General features: G+C 34.7%; 2 protein-coding genes and 1 long non-coding RNA gene across 3 annotated transcripts; 1 reads left to right on the top strand and 2 right to left on the bottom strand.

Moving 5' to 3' along the window:
* Positions 1-762: 762 nt before the first annotated feature.
* psidin (phagocyte signaling impaired) lies at positions 763-26,891 on the bottom strand. Its single transcript, XM_090114510.1, has 12 exons — positions 26,722-26,891; positions 26,406-26,630; positions 25,691-25,884; positions 24,741-25,433; positions 24,232-24,442; positions 23,436-23,558; positions 22,985-23,154; positions 18,149-18,336; positions 9,020-9,150; positions 8,401-8,571; positions 7,403-7,617; positions 763-1,402 (listed from the first exon to the last, which is right to left on the bottom strand). Exons 1-12 carry the CDS (start codon positions 26,786-26,788, stop codon positions 1,046-1,048), a joined length of 2,745 nt encoding a protein of 914 aa, XP_089970636.1. The 5' UTR covers positions 26,789-26,891; the 3' UTR covers positions 763-1,045.
* On the bottom strand, positions 2,822-5,959 carry LOC149898963 (uncharacterized). Its single transcript, XM_090114363.1, has 2 exons — positions 5,403-5,959; positions 2,822-4,932 (listed from the first exon to the last, which is right to left on the bottom strand). Exons 1-2 carry the CDS (start codon positions 5,529-5,531, stop codon positions 3,031-3,033), a joined length of 2,031 nt encoding a protein of 676 aa, XP_089970489.1. The 5' UTR covers positions 5,532-5,959; the 3' UTR covers positions 2,822-3,030.
* LOC149898964 (uncharacterized) lies at positions 10,018-12,248 on the top strand. Its single transcript, XR_016457972.1, has 3 exons — positions 10,018-10,528; positions 10,661-10,722; positions 10,797-12,248. It is a non-coding gene; the product is annotated as an uncharacterized LOC149898964 (long non-coding RNA).
* Positions 26,892-27,600: the final 709 nt, after the last annotated feature.

The following is a 27,600-nucleotide window of genomic DNA, read 5'->3' on the forward strand; positions in this document are numbered from 1 at the left end:
TTCTGTGCCTATATTCAATATCTGACAAGTTTAGTTCCTACCTTCATAGTGGGACTTCTTTCGGGGCGATTTTACTAAGAACGAATTCAAAGCATGATAAAAATTATAGTTTTTTTCATCGATTTGGCTGCTCACCAAATTTTTTTATATACGAAATACTATACTAATATTAATGTCTCGGATTAAATTATGGAACGTGTAGGAATCCATCAGCTATACTTACTAATATTATAAAGCTGAAGATTTTTTTTTGTTTAGTCAACTTAAACCTCGAATTGGGTCCTAATTGCCAATCATTTTTTTTTAATTGAAAATTGAACGTTAATTAAGTGATTTCGACCGATTTTAACGAATATGTACACATATTTTTGTAGAATCCGATTTGGCAGAGTATCATTAAACAAAAGTTAATTCTCAAACGTTTTCCCTAGTCCATTACTAAAATGGTATTTAATCATATTCTTCTTTTTCTTATTCTTTGAGTTCAAAAGCATCGATCCGATTTTTATACTCTGCTATACTGATTTTTATCTTATCATAAAAGACAGTATTAATTTGTAACTTGGTTAGTTCTCCAAATACCTATTTTTTACACAGTGTTTCACAAATTTAGCAGATGTTCCTCTATACTTGTATACGTAGTATATTATTATTAGTCTGTGTCTATACCTAAAAATATCAAATTAACATCTGTATTACACATGAAATAATATATTTTAGATTATATGAATGTTTAGTGGTTGGTTAGGGAATAAAAATGCATTTTGAGGTTCCAGTTTTATTAAATTGTATAAGTACACCTATGAATATCATACTCTATTTATAAATTTACATAAATAAGTTTCCATTAAAACGAAATGCAAACATCAATATTAATGACTCGTTGATAACATATTGTTAAAGCGTATGTAGTCGTCTCGCTCGCACACGCTACCACGGGTAGGAACTGAGCGAGATGCAAAATAACCTTTATGACACTAGCCCAAACGGAGTATTGACGAGATATGTATTATGAAAATAACATTATGCACAACATGTAAGGCCACTATTGCAAACTCTTTAGGTATTTCGATTTTTTCTTTAAAATATTTTTCACGTCCGTGAGAACGTCATCCATGCCAGTGTTTAATTTTTGTTCGACGGGGCTCTGGTATTTGTTGGTTATGTTTAGTTTGGCAAATTCGTCTTCTAGCGATGTGTCGTAGTTGAATTTGGGCCAATTCTCGAAGATGTCTTCAAGTTGGGCGATCGTTTGCTGGACTTGATCGTTGAGCTGGTTCAGTACTTCGATAGTTTTAATTTGTTCCGGCGACTGACTAGTTTTCTTCTTACTTTTCTTCGCGTTGGCGGGCGCAATGAACTCGTTGCATACTCCCAATAGAAACGTGATGACGCCTATGAACTGTAACGATAGCAGATTTGAGTAAACAGATATATTAAGTTCACATATTTAATTTATAAGCTGGTAACTTGCACGTTCATAATACATTGATGTGTAAAAACAAACATGCAAAAATAAGATGCAAATACAAATGTGATAATGAGAAATTCGCGAATAATAATTAAATATAATTATGGTTTAAAAAGTAAATTCATTATAAAAAATAATGGATGATATCAGTTGTAATTAGCATGGCAGATAAGTAAATTTCATCTAATAAATACTATTAAATAGCGTTATGTTGGCAGCAATGATTTTCAGTGTTGCCACATTTCTTATTTTAAACTACCACAAAGTAAGGGTATATTAGGTGTTTTTTTTATAATGTATTGATGCCAATAAGACGCCATTCTATGTACTATTCGATGAAACATACCCTATATATTATATTAATAATAATTATGGTAATATTTTGATATGCGTGTATTGGTAATATTTCGCTCTATATGTTATAAATAGATAGTGTGTAAATACGCTAATAATTACGCTATAAGAGTATGTATGTTTAGTTCCAACAAAAACCATAGTTAGTTTACAGAGTTAAAATAATAACAATTCTAATTATGTTTATTTAGTGTATTAAAAGTAGTAGTAGTAATAATTAGTGATCGTAGCATAGCAGGTACATATGTAGACTTTAATTTTGTATATCTTATACAGGGTGTCCCACTATTGGTATACTAAGCGCGAAGGAACTTGTAGTTTTGCATACACTGATCACGTAAAAAATACTCAAAAAAAAAAATTACGTCCAAAATTTTTTGCTAAATTTTTCCTGAAAATCTATGTTTTCTTCTCTAGCTTCGCGCAGCCGGCATATACCGCTTCTCTTATATGAGCATTTTCTCTATGAAAACATAATCTTAAACGATAGCTCACGTGCTGGTGGCAAAGTTGGGCGGCTCGCTTGTTATGGGTGTACACATAGAGTTTTAAGAATTCATCTATTTGAAAAAAAAATGAATCTGGAATTTTTTAATTATTTTTTACGTACTCAGCGTATGCAAAACTATAACCTCCTTTGAGCTTAGTATACCAACAGTGGGACACCCTGTATATAAAATTCTCGTGTCACAATGTTAGTCTGCATACTCCTCCGAAACGGGTGGACCGATTCTCATGAAATTTTCTGTGCATATCGGGTAAGTCTGAGAATCGGCCAACATCTATTTTTCATATGTACCACGGGCGAAGCCGGGGCGGGCCGCTAGTTTTATTATATACGTTACATAATATATTTATGAATATACAACAGAATATATTATTACAGTACTTATAGATGTCTACGAATGTATTTGTTACTGTAAAAACCCGAAATACTGTAAATCCTTATCAATGAACGGACTTTTACAATAACATTATATATTCTAGAACAAAAGATCATGGGCATTTTTGTATGAGAGCTGGGCGTAAAACCAACAGAAATAAAATGTGTTGTAATTTACTTTATTGTACTTCTAAATACCCCCTAAATACTTGTTAACCCCAATATCGACCGGGTATCACTGCAAAAAAGTCCCAAAGATTGGTTAAATAAAACACACATATTTGTAATAAAATAATAAATATTGATACCTTTTATTTAAATATCAATGGTTATCATCAACTATAACATCTAATAAATGTTCTGCGGGTGCAATGAAAGGCTCGTGCCGTCCTAACCCCAAAAACCACAAAACTGAAACTATGTGGGCACAACTTCCTACTGTTCTTCTGCCTGTTAAGCAAGTACAGTAATGCTCAACTATCGCATTTCTACCGATTTGGTCTCTATCGATCAAAATGTAAGTGTTATATGTGCGCGATCTGACATGCCGCGACTGTATTTTAATTCGAAGCAACCACACATTAGTTTGCAGAATATTACATCTGTTTAAATCATCTAATGACTCCTCTCTATATAATTCAATTAAATAAACACCATCGCGGAAATGTTCTGCGACATACGATTTTGCCAGTTTTATATGATAAGTTCCCAAAGCGTGAAGCACTATACATTCCTCTGTTAAACGTGGAAAATCATTTAGGAATGGTAGATTTGCTTCCATTCTTACAAAGTCTCGACGTTGTCGATTCAGATTTTTAAGTTCGACGTAATCGAATAAACGATTCGGGTTGTTTATTTTTTCATCAATAATGTTTATTATATCTGAAGCTAGTCGATGGTTTTCAAAAACTGGGCGAAAAGCATTTAAAAGGCTAGCACCAATTTTGAAATCTACAAACATGTGGGGAAGAGCTCTATTAATATATGTTTGTCGCAGCAGTCTAAAACACTGTTTTATTTTGCCATTCATGGCTTCCACTACCCAGCGGCTAATGGTAATCGTTCGCGATTTATTGGCTTGGTCCGTTGTTAATTGGGTTTCGTTTCTGTCTTTTGTGGGTGGTATGTGTACCTCATAACCCCACTCTTCAATACTAGCTAAGCTATCCCTAAAACCCCGATCAACCAAAATAACGTCGTTTTGTTGAAAAATCCAATGCCAAGCACTATTTTCATCACGCATAATGTCTTGCATGATTGTTGCATCAGATGTAGTGGCGGCATACGGACCTAGGACATCCAAAATGTAGCCATCAGTGCTGACAATCATAAAGGGTTTTAGTAAATTCTCATACTTATGCAAGCTGTAAGACAATCTTTGAAACAAAAAATTAGAACTTTTTTCTATATAAATATAAGTACCATCGCAAATAACTATTGCTTTGCTGTTTTCACTGTTACCGAATATGTGTTTTGGTATCAACAAATTCCTCTCTAAGATATTATTCCTTGTGATATGGTCAAACCCTAGATGTAAAGGGGTAAATTCTGCCTCTATACATTCTCTAGCGATTTTCAATTTTCTTTCTAGAGTTCGACGAGACATACCAAACAATGATGCCAATCGTTCATTACTTTCACCTGTGCGAAGTTTTGTTAAATATACTCCAAGTACTGTCCGGGGACGACTTTGATTTGCGAGTGAGGGTGTTTGATTTAAAATAATGTTAAATTGTTCGTAATTAAATCCTACCCAAAAAAACAAGTCTTCGTTGTCTAATTCAGTCATTGAATCAAAATCGAATCTTGTACCACGCGAAGCAGCGTTTTTAAAAATATTACAAATATCTGTAAACTGAGCAGCATTAAAATCGTGATATGTGCGACAGTTGTTAATTAAATCATTCCAGTTATTGCTTTCAAGGTGCTGTCGACACGCTCTAGCTTCTCCAGGTATATACAAATTATGTTCACATAACATGTGTATTTTTATAGACATAGGAATTCGTAACCGTGTTTCGTTATGACAGTTATTAAAAATACAACGATCTGCTCTGTTTGGAGCTCTCATAAAATCATCTACTTCTAAAGTTCGTTCCTGAGGTTGTATAGCTGCATTAGGCTGCACTGCTTCATTGGGATGTACTTCTTCAATCCTTGGAACATCATTAGTTAATCGTTGCCAGCATCTATGACACGTTGAATAGACGTTATTGAATTCAACCTGAAAAATAAAAACACAAATAACTATCGTGATGTAGGTACTTCAAGGTAAAATCACAAATGCAACGGAGATAAAACGACATATGTCGGTATAGTACTTATAATAATAAATATAATTATTTTTATATAAGAAATATTTAAAAATGTAACTATAAGTTAAAAAAATGAATAAACAAAATATAATTAGTCGCTTGCTTTGTCTTTTGCGATATTTTGTTGAGTGAGCCATAACAATACTTTTCACAGAACAAAAGTAACTAAAGATCTTTACGTTTTACACGCAATTATGCTGCTTATTGCTAAAACCTTATACACTTGAATGGCATTAGTAAACATTTTGTACATTTTGTTTATGGGTCATCTTAGCACTGGATTCGTCATCGGGACAGGTAGCAGATAGGTAAAGAGTTCGAATTGTGCACTGCGGTGTATGTAAATATGATTATATCATAGGTAATGCGTAATACTTACATGTATCACGGCATGTTCTCGTATATATGCTGCCATTTGTGGATCGCGCTGAGGAATATCTTCATGCAAAACATGACGTCTTTGTCGATAAACAGAGCGTCGACACATAACACACTGTCTTTCTTCCATTGTACTTAACAAAAACAGCAGAACACAAGTTGCGAAAAGTTCACTCCGAGTTCTTTCCGAGCATGAGTAATGAAAAATATGAATAACGACTGACGCGCATTGCCCGGCCTGCTCGCACCCTTGTTTTTTGGTCGGCGCCTGATTAAGAGAGAAGTTAGAAAGGGATGGAATGTAGTAATTCCGTTAGGTTACCAACCAATAGATTGGTTTCTTTGGCCTAGCTTTGCACAACATCGTGTCGTGTTATCTCCGGTTTTTTTTTGGATTCTATAACAAATACGTTTGAACATCACTGAATATCTCTGCTCACCGATTGTTTGGGTGATTGCCGTCATAGTATAAATTTAAGTAATGGTCATTAGCTTTCACATAAAATATATTTTAAAGCTGTTGGTTTTACGCCCATTTTGACCGTGACTCTTTATTTGTATTCATTGTATAAATTAGAGAGTAACAGTTAATTTCATAGATAAATCGAATATAAAAAATAAAAAAGAAACTGTTCAATACTAGACAACATAATTAAAAATCATACAACTTATATTGAAACTTGTCCATGCATATATCGATGTATGAGTAATTAAAAATAAATAAATAAATTGTATACAAATTCCTTTTTATAAACAACATCAAGAAGCATCATAAATTTGCATCAAGCATATAACCAATACAGAGGAAATGTTAGACATATGTTTTAGGATTCCGAACCTCAAAAGGAAAAAAAAAATCACTTTTTTGTCCGTCTGTCTGTCTGAATATTGGTCTGTTAAAACAGGCAATTTTTCTAAGGAGCGCGTGGAGATATCAAGCTGAAATTTATATTGAATACTCAAGTCTACGGTCTCTTGAAGCTGTATAACAATAAAATTTATAGGCCAACACAATCAAAAGATACAGCTGTTTATGCTGCAAGTTTTCGCAAATTTCGACATTCGCAAGGGATTCAAAAATTCAAAACCTACTTCCCGTGAAAACGAAGTCTTGGAATATGGTTAAAAGCAAGGTCTTATGGCACAGATAAAGGAAAAATTGCTAAAAACATAATAAAAAATAGGTTTGTTCAGAGCCCTTAGTGCGTGAGTACGACTCGCACTTGGCCGGTTTTTATTTTGGGAATAATCTAAGACACCAAACGGATATATTGATGGTTCTATACTGTTACGTTGCAATGGACAAATGTCAATAATTATAATTAGTGAAAAAATGTGTGTTGACAAGTGACCATTATTTCTCTCTATTGGTTATTGCTTGTTGGAAAGTTTTCATCATTCAAGGAGAAAGGACAGATAATTCGCAACAAATCAGCGCACTTATATCTAACATAAACGACAACACGACATCCAGAGGGTGATACAAAAAAAAAAACATACAAAAAACAAAAAATAACTCTCAACAGGGTTCAGGGGTACACATAAGTGAAAATGTGAATTGGAACTTGCTTGCACTGTCTTACATGTCTTGCACATGTGGACAGTCAAAATGGCGTCTCTTCTTTCTCCTCCACGTCGAGATGGCGCACAAACATCCAATCGATCATCTCTTCCAGATAGCGTTCGAACATATATAAAAGAGATGATGGACCGAAAATGTGGGCGCACGACGGCCTCCCAAACATAATCATGTGTATAGCGTATCGGTTGCAATGTGGAACAAAAAATAATGTGGTGTGAATGCATGTCCGTGTAAGTGTCGTGAAAACACACAATAAAATCTTAACTATAAATTGCGTAATTTATAGTTAAGATACATACAAACATTTACACATACAAAATTTTATTAGTTAAAAATTCGCTGGCGCAATAGTCATGCTGTAGATATTGTTAGACCTTTGTGGTTGGAGCATCTGAGCTACGTATATGTATATGTCTTACTTCTAGATAATTGGAGTAGAACTCGAGCGCGTCTCTGTTCCGCCAGAGGTTAGGGCGCGCGTACACCGCGAGGTGTTCCCGCGAGGCGGCCAGCGCTCGGCCCGCGCGTTCTGCCGCGGTGTGTGCGCGTGAGTGTGACCCGGCGCACACTTCACACACCACGCACAGTGTGCTCGTGTACAACTCCCGGTATAGAACCGGCGACGTCACGAACGCTGTGTGGACGATATAGTTATAACTCTGTGTTGTTATGAATTTTTATAGTGTAGTGTAGTGCTCATTTTTTATTGATTGTCCAACATGTACTACATATAATGTTTGTGTATTTTTTATGCTAATTCATCGATGTACAGCTGATAATGAGCTTAATAAATTAACTGTAATTTATGATACAGAGTAATGTCTTGTGGTTTCATTATGATTCATAATGCTGAAATTGAACAAGCAATATGTTGGCTCATTGTAATAAATTCACATAACACCGTCAAGGACTTTAAATTTTAATGTCCGATTAATCCTGTCGCTGTAAAAAAACAGGACAGTGAAATTTCAAATAAAAAATAATTCAAATAAATAATTACGCTCATAAACATGAGTGAAATATATGTGTAATATAAAGTAGTCAGTACTTATTAACAATAATTTAATCTGTTAAGTTATCAATCACATGAGAAATTAATACTATCAACTACATTTTGATTATTGCTGTTAAAAAAAAGACAGGTTGCACTCCTTGAGTACCGGCAGAAGTGAAAACTTGATTATTAACGTTGAGCATGTTTGATATCCATCCGTCTTACGCTTTTCCGATCAGGTCACGTGTCCTGACGCGAGTTTAAGATTTTATACCCATTACAGAAAAAGTGCTCAACGCCGCTAAAGAAGTTTTCACTTCAAAAAATTCACGCTAAAAATGTATCTTTAAATTTCATTGAGCAACATTCCATCAACCATATTTGCGATAGCACCAATGTAGAACTATACCAAATGGAACCCACCTATAATCCTCGAGGGTAAGGGCGCGCACACACTGAGCGGGTCACACGCGCCGTACACGCCGCGGCACGTGTCGAGCGCTTCGCCGAACGCCGCGATACAAACGCGCAGTTCTTCAAACTGAGCGCTCTTTTCTTCCATGCTGCGGTTGTCCGCGCACTCTATGCATAGTGCTGTAACAATGGAGATGGTTATACTTTGATATTTGTGAATAAGAATAATTAATATAATCCTGAATATAACGTTTGTTTATTTTGCGATCATTATAGTTGTAGGACAATTTGCATATTCTTTAATTATTAGAGACGAGGATTAGAAGTGCTTTAAAGCGCGCATTCTAATAAAAAAAGATCATTATGCGTAAAATAATAAAGAGGGAAAGAAAATTAAATTTGTTTCAAATTAGAGTAACTCGATCGATGTAATAAGTTGAAATGTTGAAAAGGACTCTATGAATAATCCTTTCCATATAAAAAAGCTCACCTATTGCAGACAGAATTGAAAATTTGAAAAGGACTATATTATAAACAATATTACCGATCTATTCCATAAGTAAGTCAGCTTTGTAAGTGTACCTATGCAATGTGTATTCTCCAAATAAATAAGTTAATATAAACCCACCTATAGCAGACAGCAGCCCATCCTTGAGCCTCAGATACGCGACGTCCCTTTCGAACGAGCGCGCCTTCCTCTGCTCCCGCTCCGCTTCCTCGCCGCACCAGCTCACTATCGCGTTCAGGTCGCGGTTGTCACTGCGCAAAGATAATTCTTCTAGAATATTCTATTTTTTTTAAGATATTGCATAGCTTCTATCGCGGGCCTTGAGCGCGGGGACCGAATCCAGAAACTCCGTAACGAAAAAACCTCACGCTCCCCACTCCGACGGGCTCGGAGGTGTGGCTTGAAGGCATGCTATGCAATAGCTTTACCGCGGCAGTCCCCGAGTGCCAGTTTTGTATTAAGATGTATAGAACTATTTACAAATCTGGAACTATTTGTTGGATAAAACAAGAACAAAGTTCCTTATCGAAAGGGGGCTAGTTTTTGCTATATGCAGTTGTAAGCTGTGCGGCTTGCGCGTGTCGGTCTCTCACATAGAAAGCAAGGCAGTTATTTTAGTAACTTCGTTCTATCCGGGTGTCCCTTGACACCTTTCAAGTTTTTTTTCTTTGAATGTAATCGCCCCTATAAATTTGCCCCTTGTAATCGCAATATTAAGGTACTTATAAATATTTTAAAATACATCTTTTATACTCGAAAAAGCTGTCCTTTATACATAGCTTTCGTTTTCTTTTCTTATATGTATTAACAAAAAAAATGTCCGTCGTTTATTTTCAATAACGTGCAAAAACTTCAATAAAGTAACGTTTTAATATCTTTTTTTCAAAATTCTAATGATTCGGTGAATATTTAAAGCGTGTATGTGTTGTCGATATCAATATCAATCCAAAATAAAAAACTGATGAATCAGACCGCATTTTTTTTATAATGTCGAATTTTGCGAGAATTTGCAGCATAAACGGCCAAATATTTTTATTGAATTGGCTATAAGTTAAGGTGATGAATTAATTTTTCTAACATTTACGGCCCTTTTTAAACCTTCGTAATTTTTATATTATTAAAGTTGTCGAGATGAAAATTCTTGACAAGAAATTTCAATAGTAACACAATACGTCTACCGTTTTAGAAACATGATTCCATGATATTTTCTCGATAGAAAAAAAATACAAAGTTCTCATTGTTATTTTTTTATAATCTCTGGCATCTTCAAAATAACAAACGTAAAGTTACGACTTTTTGGATATTAACTATAAAATATACAACCTATACGTCTACCGATTTAGAATTTTGAAATATGCGATGGTTTTGAAATAAACAAGAAATACTTGAAATTAGCGCGCGACCAGCCAATATAGCGAGAGCCGCCCTGTACCTTCCTACCCCGATCGCTGCACGAGTCATTCCCGCTACGGCCGTCACACGGGGAACTTGTGTCGCTCGCGCAATCGTAAAAAAGGGTGACAACACGATAAGACAAAATGAGACAAATGGGGACAATAAAGAAAATAAGAAGAAGAAACATAAAGGTTGGAGGAAAAAGAATGCTTACAATTGGAACAAATTAATGAAGTAAGTTGGTTTTATTTTAAATTTGATGATAATTGTATTATACTTATAGACGATGTTTGATATGTACCCCTGTTTTAAGTACATAACGAATGTGTAAGATATTTTCATTTATAGCATAGATAATCTTTTCAGAAATCCGGAATCCAGAAGGAAAATAAACCCACTGATTGTTCACAATGTGAACCCACTCCTTCGTAAGTACCTTTATTCAGTCAAAAATGTATGTTATCAACGTTCTACTGGTTTTATCGCATGATTCCATTTTTAGCAAAAAGCAACAAAGTGCAAAGAAATAAATAATCATGGTGAACTTAGTGGAAGTATGGCGGACATAATATGGAACAGGAGCTCATTGGAGTAGTATTATATTTAAAAAAAATACGAAATAATTTCAAGAATTACATTTCTTAGAAGGTGGTAGATAAGTATGTTATATAAAGAATTTGATGTTGATATTTATTTCATTTATACTTACTACACCTGTGCGGGAAATTGCTTAGTAATAAAACAGGTTTATATTCATATTTACATAGTAATGTGAGTTTTCATTTCGAAAAATTTTGTGTAAGTATATTAAATTGAGTTCCTGGGTGATCTGGAAACACAATTGGGCCCGGAAGATGGCGCTGCAGTCACTCCTCCTAATGACATGAACCGATTTGGATGAATATTTGTGTGCACATTTCATTTTTGTGGGATGATTGGTTGATTCGCTTTCACATTAGCTAATATTATGTATTTTTGTTGTTAGAAAGTAAACTTAATTTAATTAATGTTTATAATACATTATTATTGGTAGGTATAAATAAGCCAGTGTTCGTCTCACATTGCTGTACCTGCCTACCTACCCTACCAGGGCCTAACTTTGTTCTGGCTATTTTATTTTGATTATTTGTAATGAATAATTACAATTATAATAGAGTGCAAAAAATAAATACATGCGTCAATATATTTTGTGTTTTTTTTTAAACAATTTTTTTATTTAAAAAAATATCATTCCGACCGCGGCTTTGCCCGCGTGGAATTAGGTTATATCGTGAATCCTGTTTTATCCCACAGAAGTGTTCAGTTCGGATAAAAAGTATCCTATGTGTAAATCCAGGCAATTAGCTATATTTTATCAAAATTGGTAATGTAGTCTTGACGTGATTAAGTAACAACTAACAAAAAAATATACAAATTAACATCCAAAGTTTCACATCAGTTTTACTGTATTAGTGATATCTTCCACTCTTGACTTTGACTGAGAAGAATTAGGGTTTATAACTTCTTTCAGAAATAGTACCTTTCATTTCTGGGCATGATGTAATATCTACGTCAGCATCAAATTCTATCTAAATCAATTCAGTAGTCCGCGTTATTGAGTACCATTTCATTTTTTCAGAGTAACAATATTTTTTGTTATTTTAAAGATTATTTATAACCTGTATTATTTTGTAATAAAGTAAACATTACGAAATAATAATAATTATTAATAATGTCTAAGTAGTTGTTGGAAAGAAGATTATTTGTTTATAAGCAAGAAAATAAAACCAATAAATCAACAATTGAATAAATGTATAACAATATTATAACTGTATGACGACTCCATACATGTTTGTCCCGAGTCGGCCAGCGGCAGCGCGGCGAGTTTGCAAGAATGACTTCGCGCACACCGGCGTTCGCGATAGCGAGCTATTAGACTCCGCCCGCCAAGCAGTGGATTTTTTTTTGTGTATCGTCTTAAGACACACGCACAGAAAAACAGCGAAGTCTCAAAAATAGGGATCCTTATACCTTATTTTCACCTAGACATATAAGTAATAAGACATAAAAATGTTTTAGAAGTGCAGAAGCATATGGCCACAAAAAACTTTGGTTAACTACCTGATACCTCCTACCTTTGACATTATATTTTATTTCAGATTTTTCGCGCTAACTGTGCATGCGTAAGTAGAGAGATGAAAAGATCAGTGGCAGAAGAATAGTCGATCTATTTTAGATAAAGCATTGACTCATGATTACCCACATAATCATATGTATTTCATTATTCAAGTATTGCCAATAATTTTATTTTCAGTAAAGTTTTGAACAATTTTAGCAATGTTTAGCTAGATGTGAAATTTGTACATTTTTAATAGATGAACATTTTTAATAGATGAAAAGCGTATTGCCATTTGTCTCGGCCACCTTGTACCACTACTCTATCCATATTACCTGTATTATTTGTAAATTTAAAATTTCAAAATACAATATGGCGGATATACAAGAAAGAAACGTTATAAATTATAATTCAACGAAATTTGAAAATCGAATTTAAAATACCCGTCCATATTATTTAGGTGGATCTCTATTACGCCTGCGCAATAGTGACTATCGATTCGGACTTTGCACATGTGCAGTTGCACTATGCAACATGGCGGATGCATTTACAAAGAGAAAGAAAGTCTGTAAAATTTTAACAGGGAAAAAAACATTAACATTTTGATATTTTTTCTCATGGCATCACATCATCGTCATTAAAAAATGTATGAACGGTGTTTTCATAAATTGTTCATGAGAGAATACATATGCTTGAATTTTACAACACGCATATTACGCAAGTATTTTTTTTTTTCGCCTCTAGCGTTTAATTTTATTCTTTAAATTCATTTAAAATGATTATATTATACGTGTGTGTGTACATTCGTGCAAATAGTGAGTCAAATTATAACGAAAATGCCCCAATTTACCGCGTTTACACAATCGTGTTCGTTATTCGCATCTCTATTCACGCGAATGTGTAACTGCGGCATAGCATTAATTCCTTTATCCAATAAGAATTTGCGCAGACTGATCGTGTTTATTCAGACCACTTGACACATTTTTGTAGCCACTGCGCGCCAGTGTACGCGCGAGGGGCGACCACGCTCGTTGTATAAGTGTTTCAAATCAAGTTAATTTATAAATAAATTGTGTATTGTAGCGAAAAATGTATTTATTTTTGAGGCATAATGTTAATGTTGCACTATAGGTACATACGAATATACGTTTTCAATAAAAGTGTATTCCGTTACAGAAGTGGAATTGATGAACATCTAAAACGTTTGAGTTACAAGTTATTATCTATTGCAAAATGCAATATGGCGGACAAAGCTGCGCAGTAAAGTTGCGTATTAGAATATATTCGTGTACGGTACGTTAGATACACTTGCGCATAATATTGCGCATGTGAAGCCAAGATGGCGGCTATACCTACGCAGTGGAAGTAATAACTAATAAGTGCGCTAGATATTATTAATTTATCAATATTGCAATGGAGACATATATTACTGGGCCTGCGCGTTCTTGTTTATCGATTGCATTGGCTTGCAGCCTGCTATATGACAGGATACAGGTGTGGCCATGTTTACTCCGAAACGAAAACTAATTTTATACCGATGAAATTTGAAAAGGATCGGATTTGCAAAGGAAGGATTAACTGAAGTCAAAATTGCAAATTTTCTAGAAAAAAAATCAATATTCAAATAATTATTTCAAGAATCTATCAACTCCATAAAATAAAGATTTAACAGTTTAATGACTATTTTGAAAATATTTAATAACACTTACATGGAAATATCCAAGAGACACTGATTTCACATTATTGTCACTTCACATCATCACGTAATGTCTACTAATTCTGAATATCTGATCTTAGCAGATACACAATTGCAATACAATGCCATTATAAATTTATTTATTGTAAAAAAATGCACTCTACCTAAAACTCATTCGAAACGACTAAATCTGAAACTAAATCAGGCCTGCGCATTTCAAATTATCGAAAACCGAATTAAAATGAAAAGGCTCAACAAAATTTTAGATTTAAGTGCTTAAAGGACATCTGCCCATGACGTTTGAATGACTGACTGCTCAACAGGTGAATGCACTAGATATTACAACACGCTTGCGCGCTTTCTTCCATCGATTCGAAATCCTGCACATGTGCAGTTGCATCCATAAATTCAAAATGGCGGGCACCGTGGGCGTATTAGGACAAAAAATAATGCCCAATTGGAATCTTTTGTATATTGTTTTTGACATCGAAAACGATCGAGACTACGTGTCAATGAATATTTTATCCCGAAACTAGCATTTTTCTCTGCGTACCTAAAGTTACTAGTAGAGAATAACGAATTTTAAAAATAAATTTAAAAGGAAAAAGTTATTCTTAATATGTAATCATAAAAAAATTATAACGTTACGTTTTTGAAAAGAAATAGATAATCAATATTGCAATTTGCAATACAAAATATTACACCAAAAAAAACGTCTTGGAGAAAATGAACATGAGTCTCCTTAGCCATGTATAAATTCAGCATTATGGCGACAGTCACGGCAGTCTTGTGGTGACCTCGCAAAGTGTAACATGTTTAGCTTAGAGATTGCAAATTAAAAACGAATAATCATTTTTAATGTATTCAAAGTGTTCATTATCAAAACGTGTAAATCTAACTTGAATAAAATAATAAGGACACGCGATAATTCACAATATTCGTTGCATTGTATGCGTTTCGAATTGAAAAGATTATCACGCAATATCTGCCGACATCTTATGGAGACTGTAATCGATCGCAAATTCTGCACATGTGCAGTTGCATTGTGGTTCTAACAGACGGACATGCGCAGTGGTACAGGCCCGAGAAATCCAATTATTTAAAATTCAATATGATTTAACATTCAATATTGAAAGAAAGAAAAGAAAAAAAGAAAATCCGTTTACAAATGCTTTATTGAAACTGTCTCAATTCCGAATTTTACAATATGGGCGGAGACAAATTTCAGAAACCCGAGAAATTTGATGAACTGGTTTAAAGACAAAGGAAACAAAGGGGCGGGAAAGTCGAAAGTGTAAAAAAATAAATACATATTGCGTATTATTAACAATGCTTCGTTCGCCATTGTCATCGCTGACAGCATATAATAAAAATAGCCACAAAGGACAAAGGAAATGTTTTTGGAGCTGACAGTTGGCTTCTGCGCCTGCGCTCAGGTTATTATCGATCGAAAATTTTTCGAAATGGCGGATATTTTTTATGGATTTTTTTCATCACTTTAGGATTATAAATTTAGGAAATAGCGATCGATTGCAGTTTTGCATAACTGTAGTAGTTCAACAACAAGACGATGTATTATATTATATTCCATTTAAAGCGTTTGAAACGTCATTGTATTTTTAAATTTGATAAAAAATACGATAGCAAGCCCATATCCAACTAGCAAGCATCACTATTGCGTCCGGATAAAAGATTTCAAACTAATATAATGAAACAAAAGAATTATCGAATTAGATGGAGATATACATATTAAATTTTTTTGAATCATCATAAAGGGCTTCAAAACTCACTGATGGAAATGAAACTATCAAAAACTAGTTATAAATGGACTGAAATCACCTATGGTTGCTTAATAAATTAAAATCATTTATCAAATATCAACTCAACTTAAGACTGGTCCCAATTTAAACCACTAACGCACTAGATTCACAAACTATAGTCACTATAGTCACACCACTAAAGTTCAAAATGGTCCAACCCGGGTGACCACTATTACATGTCCATCAATATTCATGGGTCGCGATAAACTGGCTGTAAATCACGTCTGCATGTACTTATCTAGCATTGCAATCGATGCCGAGCTTTGCACATGTGCAGTTGCAAAGGACGAAATTAAAATGGCGGACGTGCATGCGCAGTAGACGCAAAGGACATGAATTTTATGAAAATTATATTTCATACTTAAGGCAAAAAAGAACAGATAATTGTTTGCTATTTATAGACTTTGCTAAGATAAAAGATATAGATATATGGCATTATTCAATTGTTGTATAAACAACAACTGCGTATTGCGTAATTGTCACTTCAGCCTCTGACAAAATGGCCGCCGACAAAGGGAACGCACACAAAATGGCGGACATAAAGTATAACGAGTTGAAGTTGAATAAATATATTTTATTTGTAACGGTATAAGGAGCATCAAATATCATTGTGTTCTTTTTCCTTTGTGATTAGTACACGGCATATGAACGAACAGTTATTCAAAATAACTTAAACATTTTACACTTTAACATTTTATGAACAACAAGAAGACATTACTTTTAAATTAGTAACTGCTATGTAATCTCAGATTATTAATAATCATGCGACGGATGCAGATGGTATCAACCGAACGATCGATGAAACTTCGGAACTTGACTCTATGTCTTTGTTTTATTTATAAAGATTATAATCGACATAAAAACTATGTACAGGTGCAATAATGGACGTCGCTACAGCGCAAAAATATAGGCGTATACACATTCTTATATAAATTCGCAAAAAATCTATGACTTATAAATTTAATTAAACTTATCTACGAAAAGGAGGGTAGATTTTGAAAATACGAAATGCCTTCCGCAACCATATTTCGTTTTAAGTCAGTTTAAATTAAAAATCGAATAAATTTAAAGATCCATAAGCATAGTTTTAATTTAAGATTCGAGAGATAATAAGATTTACCGAATAACAACGAAAAGAAGAAAAATAATAAATCTTTATTTAAAGAACAATGAAAAATTCGAAACCTCCCCAGAACTCGATTAACTTGAGTTATTTTTCTTAAATTTTATAAATTTACTCACCATATAACGTGAGAAGCTCAATATTTCACTAAAACCTAAAACGAATTTAACAAACACAAACGAAAACCGAATAAAACGCGGTAACAAAAGCAAGACACTGCCATTGTTGGCCCAGACCGGACGACCAACATGACATGTCCATCAATGTTAATGTACCGACGGAAACTGACTACAAATCACGTCCGCTATTTAATTATTGAGATGGCAATCGAAAACTTTGCACATGTGCAGTTGCAATACAGTACAAGAAATATGGCACATGCGCAAATGATTGATATCTGAGCCCCGGGGATTCGAAGGACCAATTCGAAAAGTCTAGAATATTGTACCTGTATCGCATATTACGCCTGCGTCCAAATATTTATCGATCATCTATTCATATCGGACATGGGCGTAGGTCGAGACAAAATGGTACTGGCTAAGAAATTTTCCTTATTGGAATACATATTTTCACGAGATAAAATTTTGTGTTACTAATTTTAGACCAACAAATATCAATGTAATTTTCTGTTTTTCTGTTGACTTTTACTTGAATAAGCTTTATGTTTTACTTCGTTTTTATATCATGGCGGGTATCTGAGCTGATGGTTCGCGTGATGCCGCCCATAAGACGTTGCTCATCTTTTAAGGATAAAGAAAGGAATTGGGAGGGGAATAAAGAAATGGATTGGGGGTGTAGAACATGACATTAATATTTATAAATATAAATATCTCTACATGAAGTGCTTCATCGCTATCTATATATGTAATATATACCCATGTAGTGAATATATTAACTACCCTCTTTATGCGCTTAAGCGCCCCTTATATCATGTTCAAACCTCAGAAATACTATTATTATAAGCACATTTGAAGCACTTCAGCGCTGTCCCTAAACACAGAGATTATAGTAAAATGTCCACTTGAAGCGCTACAGTGCTAACCCTGTCCTCCGATTCTCTGTGAAGAATATATTTGCAATCAAAAGCGCTTCAGCCCTCTCCCCTAGCTAGTATACTCACGTCGGTGCGTGCGGCAAGCGGTGCAGCGGCTGCAGCGGCTGCGGGCCCGCCAGCAGCGCGAGCAGCGCGCGGTCCCGCCCGCACGCCGCGCACCACGCGCACGCCTCAATGCGCGCGCCCCACTCCCACACTTCGGCCACCTTCTCGAATGTTCCAAACTTGTACGCGTATGTCACTTGCTCCACGCTCTGTGGGTTGAGATCAGTCTTTAAAAAAAATTCAAACAAAAATTTATGGCTGGGTCTTTGCTGTTATTTATAAGTGAGAGTATCAGGTCAAAATATGTGAATAAAACGCTTCCTTACATATATTCGCAATGCAGAGATAGTTTATTACGCCGAGATACATCATATGTTTGTTTATAAGCAGTCTAGTTCCGTCTAGTATAGAGATAATTAAATAAATTCAGTAAAGGTGTTAAAGCATAGATGTACGTTACTTGTACTTTACTATTCTTTACCGCCCCCAATATTATAAATTCAGATTTATAAAAACGAGTATCTTTCAGTCTGTTTGTCACGCTTGCACAGCTAAGCCCATCACCATCATCATGAAATGAACATGCACAATTGAAGAAACAGGATCAAACATATGCTACTTAAAAAAAAATTTACATCTAAAGAGTAGAAATACGGGATAGCATTTATGACCGTGGGCGAAGGGAAGGGGCTATGGGAATAATTAAATACGAGAAACAACATCAATTTATTTTACATCTGAAAAGATGGCTCTTTCTGTAAACACCGTCTCTAAAATCAATATTAAAAACTCAGTACATTGCAAATGCGACTCAAATCAACGAAAATAATTCGAATCATAACAGAAATATTATATCGTATACAGGTATCGTAGAGATCAAACGCCTAGACAGAATACACAAGAAATCAATATCTATCCCCCGGGCAACAACACGACATAACATCTTATATAGCTATATAAATCCCGTCCCCTCAATCGCAATTTGATCGTGCCTAATTTATTAGCTGCTTGCAGCGGACATGCAATTAGTACCTACAAATGTGTAGACGATGTATAGGTATAGCACACACTCATTGATACTCCCTAATATTGGAATCCCTTTATGGAAAAATGAAAAGGGCGATGGGAGAATGGAAAACGATAACGTAAATTGTATAGTCTCTGTCAAATAACTATAAAGATAGTCATTTGATTGAAAAAAAAAATATTATCTTAATATTATATAATATTAAGATAATATATTTTTATATAAAGAAGAGTTTGTTTGTTTGAACGCGCTTATCTCAGGAACTACCGGTCCGATTTGAAAAATTACAATAGTGTTCGATAGCCCATTTATCGAGGAAGGCTAGGCTACCTATAATATATCATCACGCTAAGACCTACAGGAGCGGAGCAATGCGGGTAAAACCGCGGGGCACAGCTAGTATCTACATTTATAATTGAAAGTGCTTCGTTGTCATTTTTCCATTATGGTGTCGAGAGCCACATGGCAAATCACACTTTATTATTTTGTAACTTTCAATTTATGCTTTTAGCAATTTTCCTTAACCTGTGCTATAAGACGTTACTTTTTACAAAATTTCAAGACTGTGCTCACGGGAAGTACCCTGTAGGTTTTGATTCCGTGATAAACGGCTGTATTTTTTTTAGATTGCGTAGGCTTTTAAGTTTAATTTACCGTAGACTTGAGCTTACAGTATAAATTTCAGTTCAGCTTCATACATCCGTGTGTTCCTGAGAAAAGGGTGTTGACAGACAAACGGACGGACAACAACGTTTTTTTCCTTTTGAGGTTCGGAACGATAAAAAAGAATCAAACCAACAAGCCTACAAAAAAATATCGGTAGTCGAATCGAGAACCTTCTCCTTTTTTGAAGTCGATTAAAAAATATTAAATAAATTGAACTTATCGTTGAAAATACTAATTTTCGGTGACCTTTAATTATATTATCATTGAAAGAAAGTAAACCTATGTGGACTATTATCGCACTGCCAAAAAATAATATGCAATATAATATTATTTCAATTAAACAAATATTTTTAAACACAAAGACGTAGGGCGTACCGCGTAGGCAATTATTTCTGCGTAGCAACCAAATAAGGTCGTAGAGAGGCGTAAGGAGGCGTCTTCCTCAAATAGCCAAAGCCAAATAAATCAATACTTTATTCAGTTGTTTTCAACCTTTTTAATCGCAGTAAAAGCATTTTGAATATCCAATATAGTACATAAAAAAGGTTACGTATACTTAAGCCATAACAAGTCCCGAAAACCAAAACTACACTTATTACCGATTTTTTATGATAATTAATTATTTTAATCTAATTAAAGGTCCGTAATCGTTGTTTTATTTTGTTTTTAAAATACTCACCAATGATTCTATTCATTACACTAACTGTCAATCTTATATCATTTTCAAATAAATACATTTTTTTTATATTTTAATAGCGTTTAATTATAATGTAATAAAAATAATAAATAACCGCGCGACTCGACTGCTCAACCAGTCGACAGAATCGGTACTAAATTTTTGTATGCCCTTTGATACGATACAGTTATGAAAATAATTGACCATACATAAGTATATCAACCCACCTGATTTCCGTTTTACGGAAGGAATCAGGAACGTAAATTTTTGAAAATAAATAATCAAGAATATTTCTATCATATGTTGCCGAAACACCTGTTGATATATATTTGAATAGTGCGCGGTGCGGTGGGCTTTTAGATAGATCAGTTTAATCAATAAAATAGCCTCTGGTAAGACCCCCTACACAAATTTATATATTTTTTTTGTTACTCCTCTTAACCAAAAAGAAAGAATAAGAAAACATAATTATTAGCAGTAAATAGAAATTAAAATTTGAAACGTTTATTATCAAGGGCCAAGACATTTATTTGAGTAAGGATAACTCGATGTAAATGTAACATATACGATGCGTCTAATATATTACGCTTACGTTATTGAAGTGAAAACTTCTTTAGCGGCGTTGGGTATAAAATCTTAAACTCGCGTCAGGGTCGTGGCCTGATCGAAAAAGCGTAAGACAGATGTTTTTTTTTTTAGCCCTTATATTCCATGCGTAAGACGGATACCATTCCAAAATATCAAACATGCTGAACGTTAATAATCAAGTTTTCACTTCTGCCGGCACTCCCGGAGTGCAACCCGTCTTTTTTTTAAATAGCTTATTGTTCGACTTGTTATAATGTTTAAAAGCTAAAAATTTTCACTGGTCGTCTGCTCAGCATCAACATTTTAAAAGTACGTAGTTAGTAATATACTAGTATAGTAGTAGGCTTGTTATTTGTATATTCAGTGGTCCTTCGAGCTGGATTCAAGTGACAAGACAGACAAAGGCTCGTTGGCAAAGATGATTTAAGATAAATTAAATGATCATTTCATTAAAAAAACGTTCGCAATTTCATTATGCCTTATTTATCAAACATCTAGGTGTGTAGAAAAGGTAAGATTAATTAGGCACATCTTTGACACATGATATCATATACATAATTTTGCACTGAAAAAATACAATTGTTACGAAGGGAAATAGGATGGATACGGTTTTTAATTTTTCTTTGGTTGGTTCACGTGTCTTTTGGTTGGTTCACACAAGTCATAACATGTTATGATGTTTTTCTTACCTTTTGGACAAACTTATGTTAGTTGCATCGATATGGTGACTTATAAATGGAACTAAAATGTGTTATCTCAACGACTAGCTAAATATGTAGTAAAATTGCTTCAAGTCGTCGTCGTCGTTCGTCCCTGAAAATCAGCGACGCGACGTAGAAACTTTGTTAACTGTTTGTTGACTGGGTAACTGTAGCTTTATTATTGGTGTTAAATAAGGTATGTTCATTGTTCATGTTTCTAACAAGAGCTTTGTTCACAATCATTGAACTTGCTGATGCAAGTTAAATGATTGTGAACGAGTCGTTTTTCTATTTAAATTTCCATCGCTTTTTTTTCGTCACGACATAATAAAATTTATTCAAATATTTTTGCGTGTGTGAGTGTGTTTACGACTATGTATGTTTGTGTACGGGAGTGGGTGTAGCAAAACGTTGCACTTGCGATTCAGAGAAATGTGTCGGTGTATAGGTGTGTAAGAAAGAAAGAAAGAAGAAAGAAAATCATTTATTAGGTACACCACACGTACGTAGTGTATGTGTACGTGTGTTTGCGTGCGTAGACGCGTGTGTATATGTGCGTATACTCACGCACACATCCATACGAACAAGAACTTTTTTTTATAATGAATAGGCAGACGTTTGACCACAATCCCACCTGATGGTATGCGGCGATGTGGTCTACTTGGATGCACGTCTACCTAGAAGAAGCCTGTCCACCTTCGCTTTGAAAAGGTCCAGATTGTATTGTGCACGGAATATGGAGCTAGGAAGAGAGTTCCATTCCATAGCCGTTTTTACACTTATTGGAATTGGCGCACGTGGAAGAAGTTGCGCGGGCGAGCCGCGCCGCGTGCAGCCAGCCTAACGACACCAGCTGTGTGTGTACCACAGAACATATAAAAGAGGTTAGAAAGGCATTGTAGGCGGTGCAGACGCGCCAAGGATATGAGCACTGCTCACATCATCATAATGCGTATGATTCGTTTCATTTTAAATCGCGTGATCGCGCGGCGCTATGATTGGCTAGATTTGAAATTGCAAATATGTGCGTAAGCGGACTTGCGCGGACTTGGCCACACCCACAGGCGACACCGGTTCTTATAGGAACGGCGAATTATTGCCATTCTAACCTCTTTTATATGTTCTGTGGTGTGTACTCAGCGCGGGGGCGAGCCGCGCCGCGTGTAGCCAGCCTAACGACACCAGCTGTGTGTACTCACGTCCTTAGCGTGGTGCTTGTGGAAGGCGCACGTGTCAGCGAGCAGCCGCAGCGCACGCGCCGGCGCCAGCGCGGGGGCGAGCCGCGCCGCGTGTAACCAGCCTAACGACACCAGCTGTATGTGCTTCACTTCTAGCTTGTTGTATATGGTATCCGCTGCTAACGCGTTACCTGGTACAAACAAAAAGTGGACCTGAGTATTTTGGTCCGTTGTTTATGCATTTTGAATCAATATCTATAATGTTATAATAGTTTTTATGCAATAACTTTATATTATTTATACAGAGTTGCTGTTGAATTATATTTGAAACGAAAAGAGATAACGCGGCTCTCGATACGCCCATCATTAAGAAAAAAAATTTTAGAAAATCTAGATGTAACATACTTTTAAAATAATAGGTCAAAATATTACTAAATAATCCTATTAAAAAAAAATATAATTAAACTCTAACCTAAAATATGGTATAAGGATATAAGCAACAATTTAGCATGGAAGTTGGCCGGAGAGTGGTGAAGCACTAATTCCAAAAGATTTAACGCTTCTATTATGGGAGCTGGATTCTCTTGTTCAACGGCTGAAACAAAATAACAAACTGTAAACACAGTTAAATATATACTGACTATAGCAAAACATATATTGTGATTTATATATGTTTTGCTATAGTCTAATAGTGACGATACAGTGGCTAAAGAATAAATTAGAAGTAAGCAAGAATTGACATGGTGTACTTTTACTCATAGCACATAACAGTTGAAATCAGATCATTCATCATCATCAATAAATTTATTCAAATAAAATATATAAATTGTTAAAATGATTTTATTTATCCTTTTCATAAGTATAAATTTCATTCTGTATACTGTGTAGTAGAATTACTGGATTTGCACACAACGCCATCTAGTTCGAAATAGGAAAAGCTTCTACAAATGAGGTGTATCAACCGAAAATGTATATAAACCTTGAGTTTTTTATTATCCTACATATTTTATTGAATGAGATTCTAGAAATATTTTATTATTATACTAAAATTAAACAAATATAACACTGGACTACAAGGGTGGAGTCGTTGGACGAGCCCCTTGAAACAATATCATGTTCCCGGACGGAGTTCCAAACAATATAAAGGCCAATTATTGTTACCTAACAGATTGCCTGGTCGCAGTAATATAAAAAAAAAAAAAATTATACTAAAGTAGAAGAGAGAGATTAAAATAACGAATTATATTACAGTAGCTGAATTTTCTTACCAGCATAGAAATAATGATGCGCAGCTAACGTCCCATACGTATCGGCAGCACAGAATTCAGTCAGAGTGGCCGTAACTAGCCCCTTTTCTAAGCACCGCAAATAATGACGTCTTAAAAGGTTTGCTATATTTATATTTTCTTCTGGTGTACCACTTGCCGCTGTCAGCCTCCATGCGGAGAGGCAGGACACGTGGCGTTGAATGTCATTAATCTAAAAGTATATGATGGAGTAAAAATTTGAATGTACACTTTTAAGAATAGCTCAGAATTGAAATTGAAAAATATGTTGCATGACAATTTATTTTAATAACTCAGGCCCCGGAATCACAGACACAATAGAAAATCTATTGTGTCATGGACCGATCGGGCCGTTCGGGGCTCAATGGGTTAAAACACTCATTGTTGCGATGCATATTTAAAATTGCTTTGAATTGAATTTGATAATGAAAGTGCATTAATTCTCAGGTAGTGATTATACAAGATGTGTGTATAAATAAAAATTTACTCACATTATCAGGTTCACTATTCTCATCATATCCTAAACAAGTCAAAAAGTCTCGGCTATGTTCCTCTCTCTCTTTCTGGGGTAACATGGACAGATACGGTTTTAGATCAGGCACAGCACACGTTTTATTAGCAAATACTCTTAAATATTGAAGACATAACGCTACCCCGCTGCCCAGTAACGACGTAGGGTCACCACCTTGCGCCAAACGTTTCCACAATTCTAACCTAGCTAAATATGGCCCCCGTAGCATTCGACCAGACGACATACTTTCTACTATCGAACAAATAAATTCGTGACACTTCTCCGGAGTGTCGTCGACGGAGTTTTCACTCTCCGCACTCTGTTTTTTCATTAATTGGAAGACGGAATCGAAATATGGCATATAAAAGTCCCACCGATCTTGGTTATCCCACAATAAGTCTTTGCAGAGTAAATTTAATCTTCTCCATTCTCCTATTTTCTTAAAGTAAGGAATACAAGCTTGAGACGTTGAACCAGGCACTAGTTGAGAGTAGAGAGGGCTCTCAATGAACTTTAGAATATCTCCCCATTTCTCTTGCAGTTCTAGAATCATAATATACAAACGGGCCTCCTGTTCTGCCTCCATTTTGTTCTCAGTTATAAAGTTTTCTATCATTCGTTGAGCAAGGGCTAGAAGAATATTTCTTTTTGTACTATCATCAGCTGTCTTTGCCTGTAAAAGATTTATTTTTTTAAAATTAGAATAATAGTAAGCAAAAAAATTAAAATCCACTGCAACTATGCAAATATTTTCTATTTACTTTTTTATAATAACTTTCATTTAAATATAAAGAAAATGTGCAAAAAATAAATGTTGACCTTCACGGACCAATCATGAAGCCTTTATGTAAAATTACCTATTGTATGGCCAGATGAAACTTTTATACCAAAACATGTTATTTAATTTGTTAAGTTACTAATAAAACAAACCTGCAAAACAATGCTCATAACAGCCCAAAAATAGTATGGGTTCTTTGGAGCAAACTTATACAAAGCCATAGCAGTCCTCTGCTGCGACCTGTGGTCTCCGATTCGAACATAAGACATGAACAGGTGGGAGAACAGCTCCTCATTCGTTGGATCCACCTTCACTGCTGCTTCGTAGATCTCACATACCTTGGGTACTATATGAAGAACCAGATTGTCAATGGAGTAAATAAATATATATTACTGTATTAAAGAACCAGATATAAAAATAAATATTACTGTATTTTTTATTTTTGTTTTTGATTGTATGTAATAGTGAATTTATAAGTATCTTATAGCATTTTTTATGCTCCCTTTTTAAGCTGTATATAGTATTATGTATGCAGCTGTATACACGCTCTATGTAGCTGTATATAAGACTTTAAAAGTAAATTAAAATTTTAGAAACAAACATAAATATATTTCGGAACCATCCAATGAAAAGAATAATGGTCATAATCATACTCTCTTCATAAATCTAATATTATTCTTAAACATCATAACAATGATATAACAAGTGAGTTATCTTTATAACATCAATATTACATATTATTTGATAATTGAGATTATAAAAGTAAAGTATGTATGTAAAAATGTAATACCTACCAACGTTAATGTGTGTAAATATGGCTTATTTTCAGAATTATCAGACTCCAGGTAAATCAAGAATATAACTTACATTGGTGTGACTCCCTATAAGATATAGTCATCGCTTGTAATGTAGTATCGTCACTAGGTTTCTCTTCAACTAGAGCGTCAAGAACTGCATGGCATTCGGAAGCCTTTCCTAACCTTAATAGAGCAAGTGCCTTCAAAGCTCTAGCCGCCTGCAGCGTAGGGCTCTTCTTGAGCACTTTTTCCGCTTCTTGCAATGCTTTTTTATTATTTCCATTGTCCAACCAATCTAAAATCGAAAAACACAAACTGAATTATTGTTGCCGGGGTACCTACGGGTGAAGTATACAAATGCATAGGAGGTTATTTTTGTTCATTACCGTAAATCGGCCGCAATCTACGTTCCACAATTCCACCGTCATGTATGCGCTGAGGCCGTACAGCCATTTTTCATTTATAAAAGTCTTTTTTTTGATTAATAAATACTAGTCTAGGTCGAATACTTTAATTTTTTGTGGCACGTTTGTTTTGAGATTGTCTACGGTACCTAAATGACTGATGACATTGACGTTTTCCGAAATTCCGACTGGTTGCCAACTTGCCATATAAAGTTAGACAGACAATATTCATGACTCATAGATACATAAAAAAAGACGAAATTTCTCAGGATGTCTCCGTGAGATTGTAAAATTCACGTAAAATTCTAGTTTCACAGCCCACAGGGTAGATTATAATTTATAATATTACTCGCGACTCACGAGATTGCAATCCGTCGAACAATATCGAAGAAAGATCTTATTTTTGAGATTTTAAATAAACCGAACCTAATGTAAGCCTAAGTATATCCAATCCCCATTTCACAATTTAACCACCATTTAACGGTTTAAAATTGGTACATACACTTTTTATCTTTAAAATAATGCGTTAAAATTATGCTTCAAAATCAAACATTAAGTTACCATTTATGATATAATAATATTTAGACGGATTGCAATCTAGTGGGAATCTATTCCAGGCACAGATTCCACGAGATTGTTTTGTTTCTAAATATTGTACCTCTAAGATTGTACCTATCAACTAATTAATTTTAAATACATAATCTCTAATAATATTTTCAGTTCTAGTTCAAGACCAGCGTGTTGAACCAGCAGTGAATGGGCTGATTAAGTTCTACTCGTACCTATTTACCAAGACCCCGAAATACTACATTTGAGTAAATATTTTCCGACTGTACATACCAAAACGTTAATACTTTTCGA

The sequence above is a fragment of the Colias eurytheme genome, chromosome 21 (genome assembly GCF_061535395.1).
Source record: "Colias eurytheme isolate Ceu_HAF_F1 chromosome 21, ilColEury1 Martin Lab GWU primary, whole genome shotgun sequence".
Classification (NCBI taxonomy): domain Eukaryota; kingdom Metazoa; phylum Arthropoda; class Insecta; order Lepidoptera; family Pieridae; genus Colias; species Colias eurytheme.

Excerpts from the sequence above, each read along its gene's own strand:
- LOC149898963 (XM_090114363.1), bottom strand. The coding sequence starts at position 5,531 with ATGGAAGAAAGACAGTGTGTTATGTGTCGACGCTCTGTTTATCGACAA. Across the intron at positions 4,933-5,402 it reads GAGAACATGCCGTGATACAT|GTTGAATTCAATAACGTCTA; the intron begins GTAAGTATTACG and ends TTTATTTTTCAG.
- psidin (XM_090114510.1), bottom strand. The coding sequence starts at position 26,788 with ATGGCTGTACGGCCTCAGCGCATACATGACGGTGGAATTGTGGAACGT. Across the intron at positions 23,155-23,435 it reads ATCCTTATACCATATTTTAG|GTAACGCGTTAGCAGCGGAT; the intron begins GTTAGAGTTTAA and ends TGTTTGTACCAG. Across the intron at positions 8,572-9,019 it reads TGGGCTGCTGTCTGCTATAG|CACTATGCATAGAGTGCGCG; the intron begins GTGGGTTTATAT and ends CCATTGTTACAG.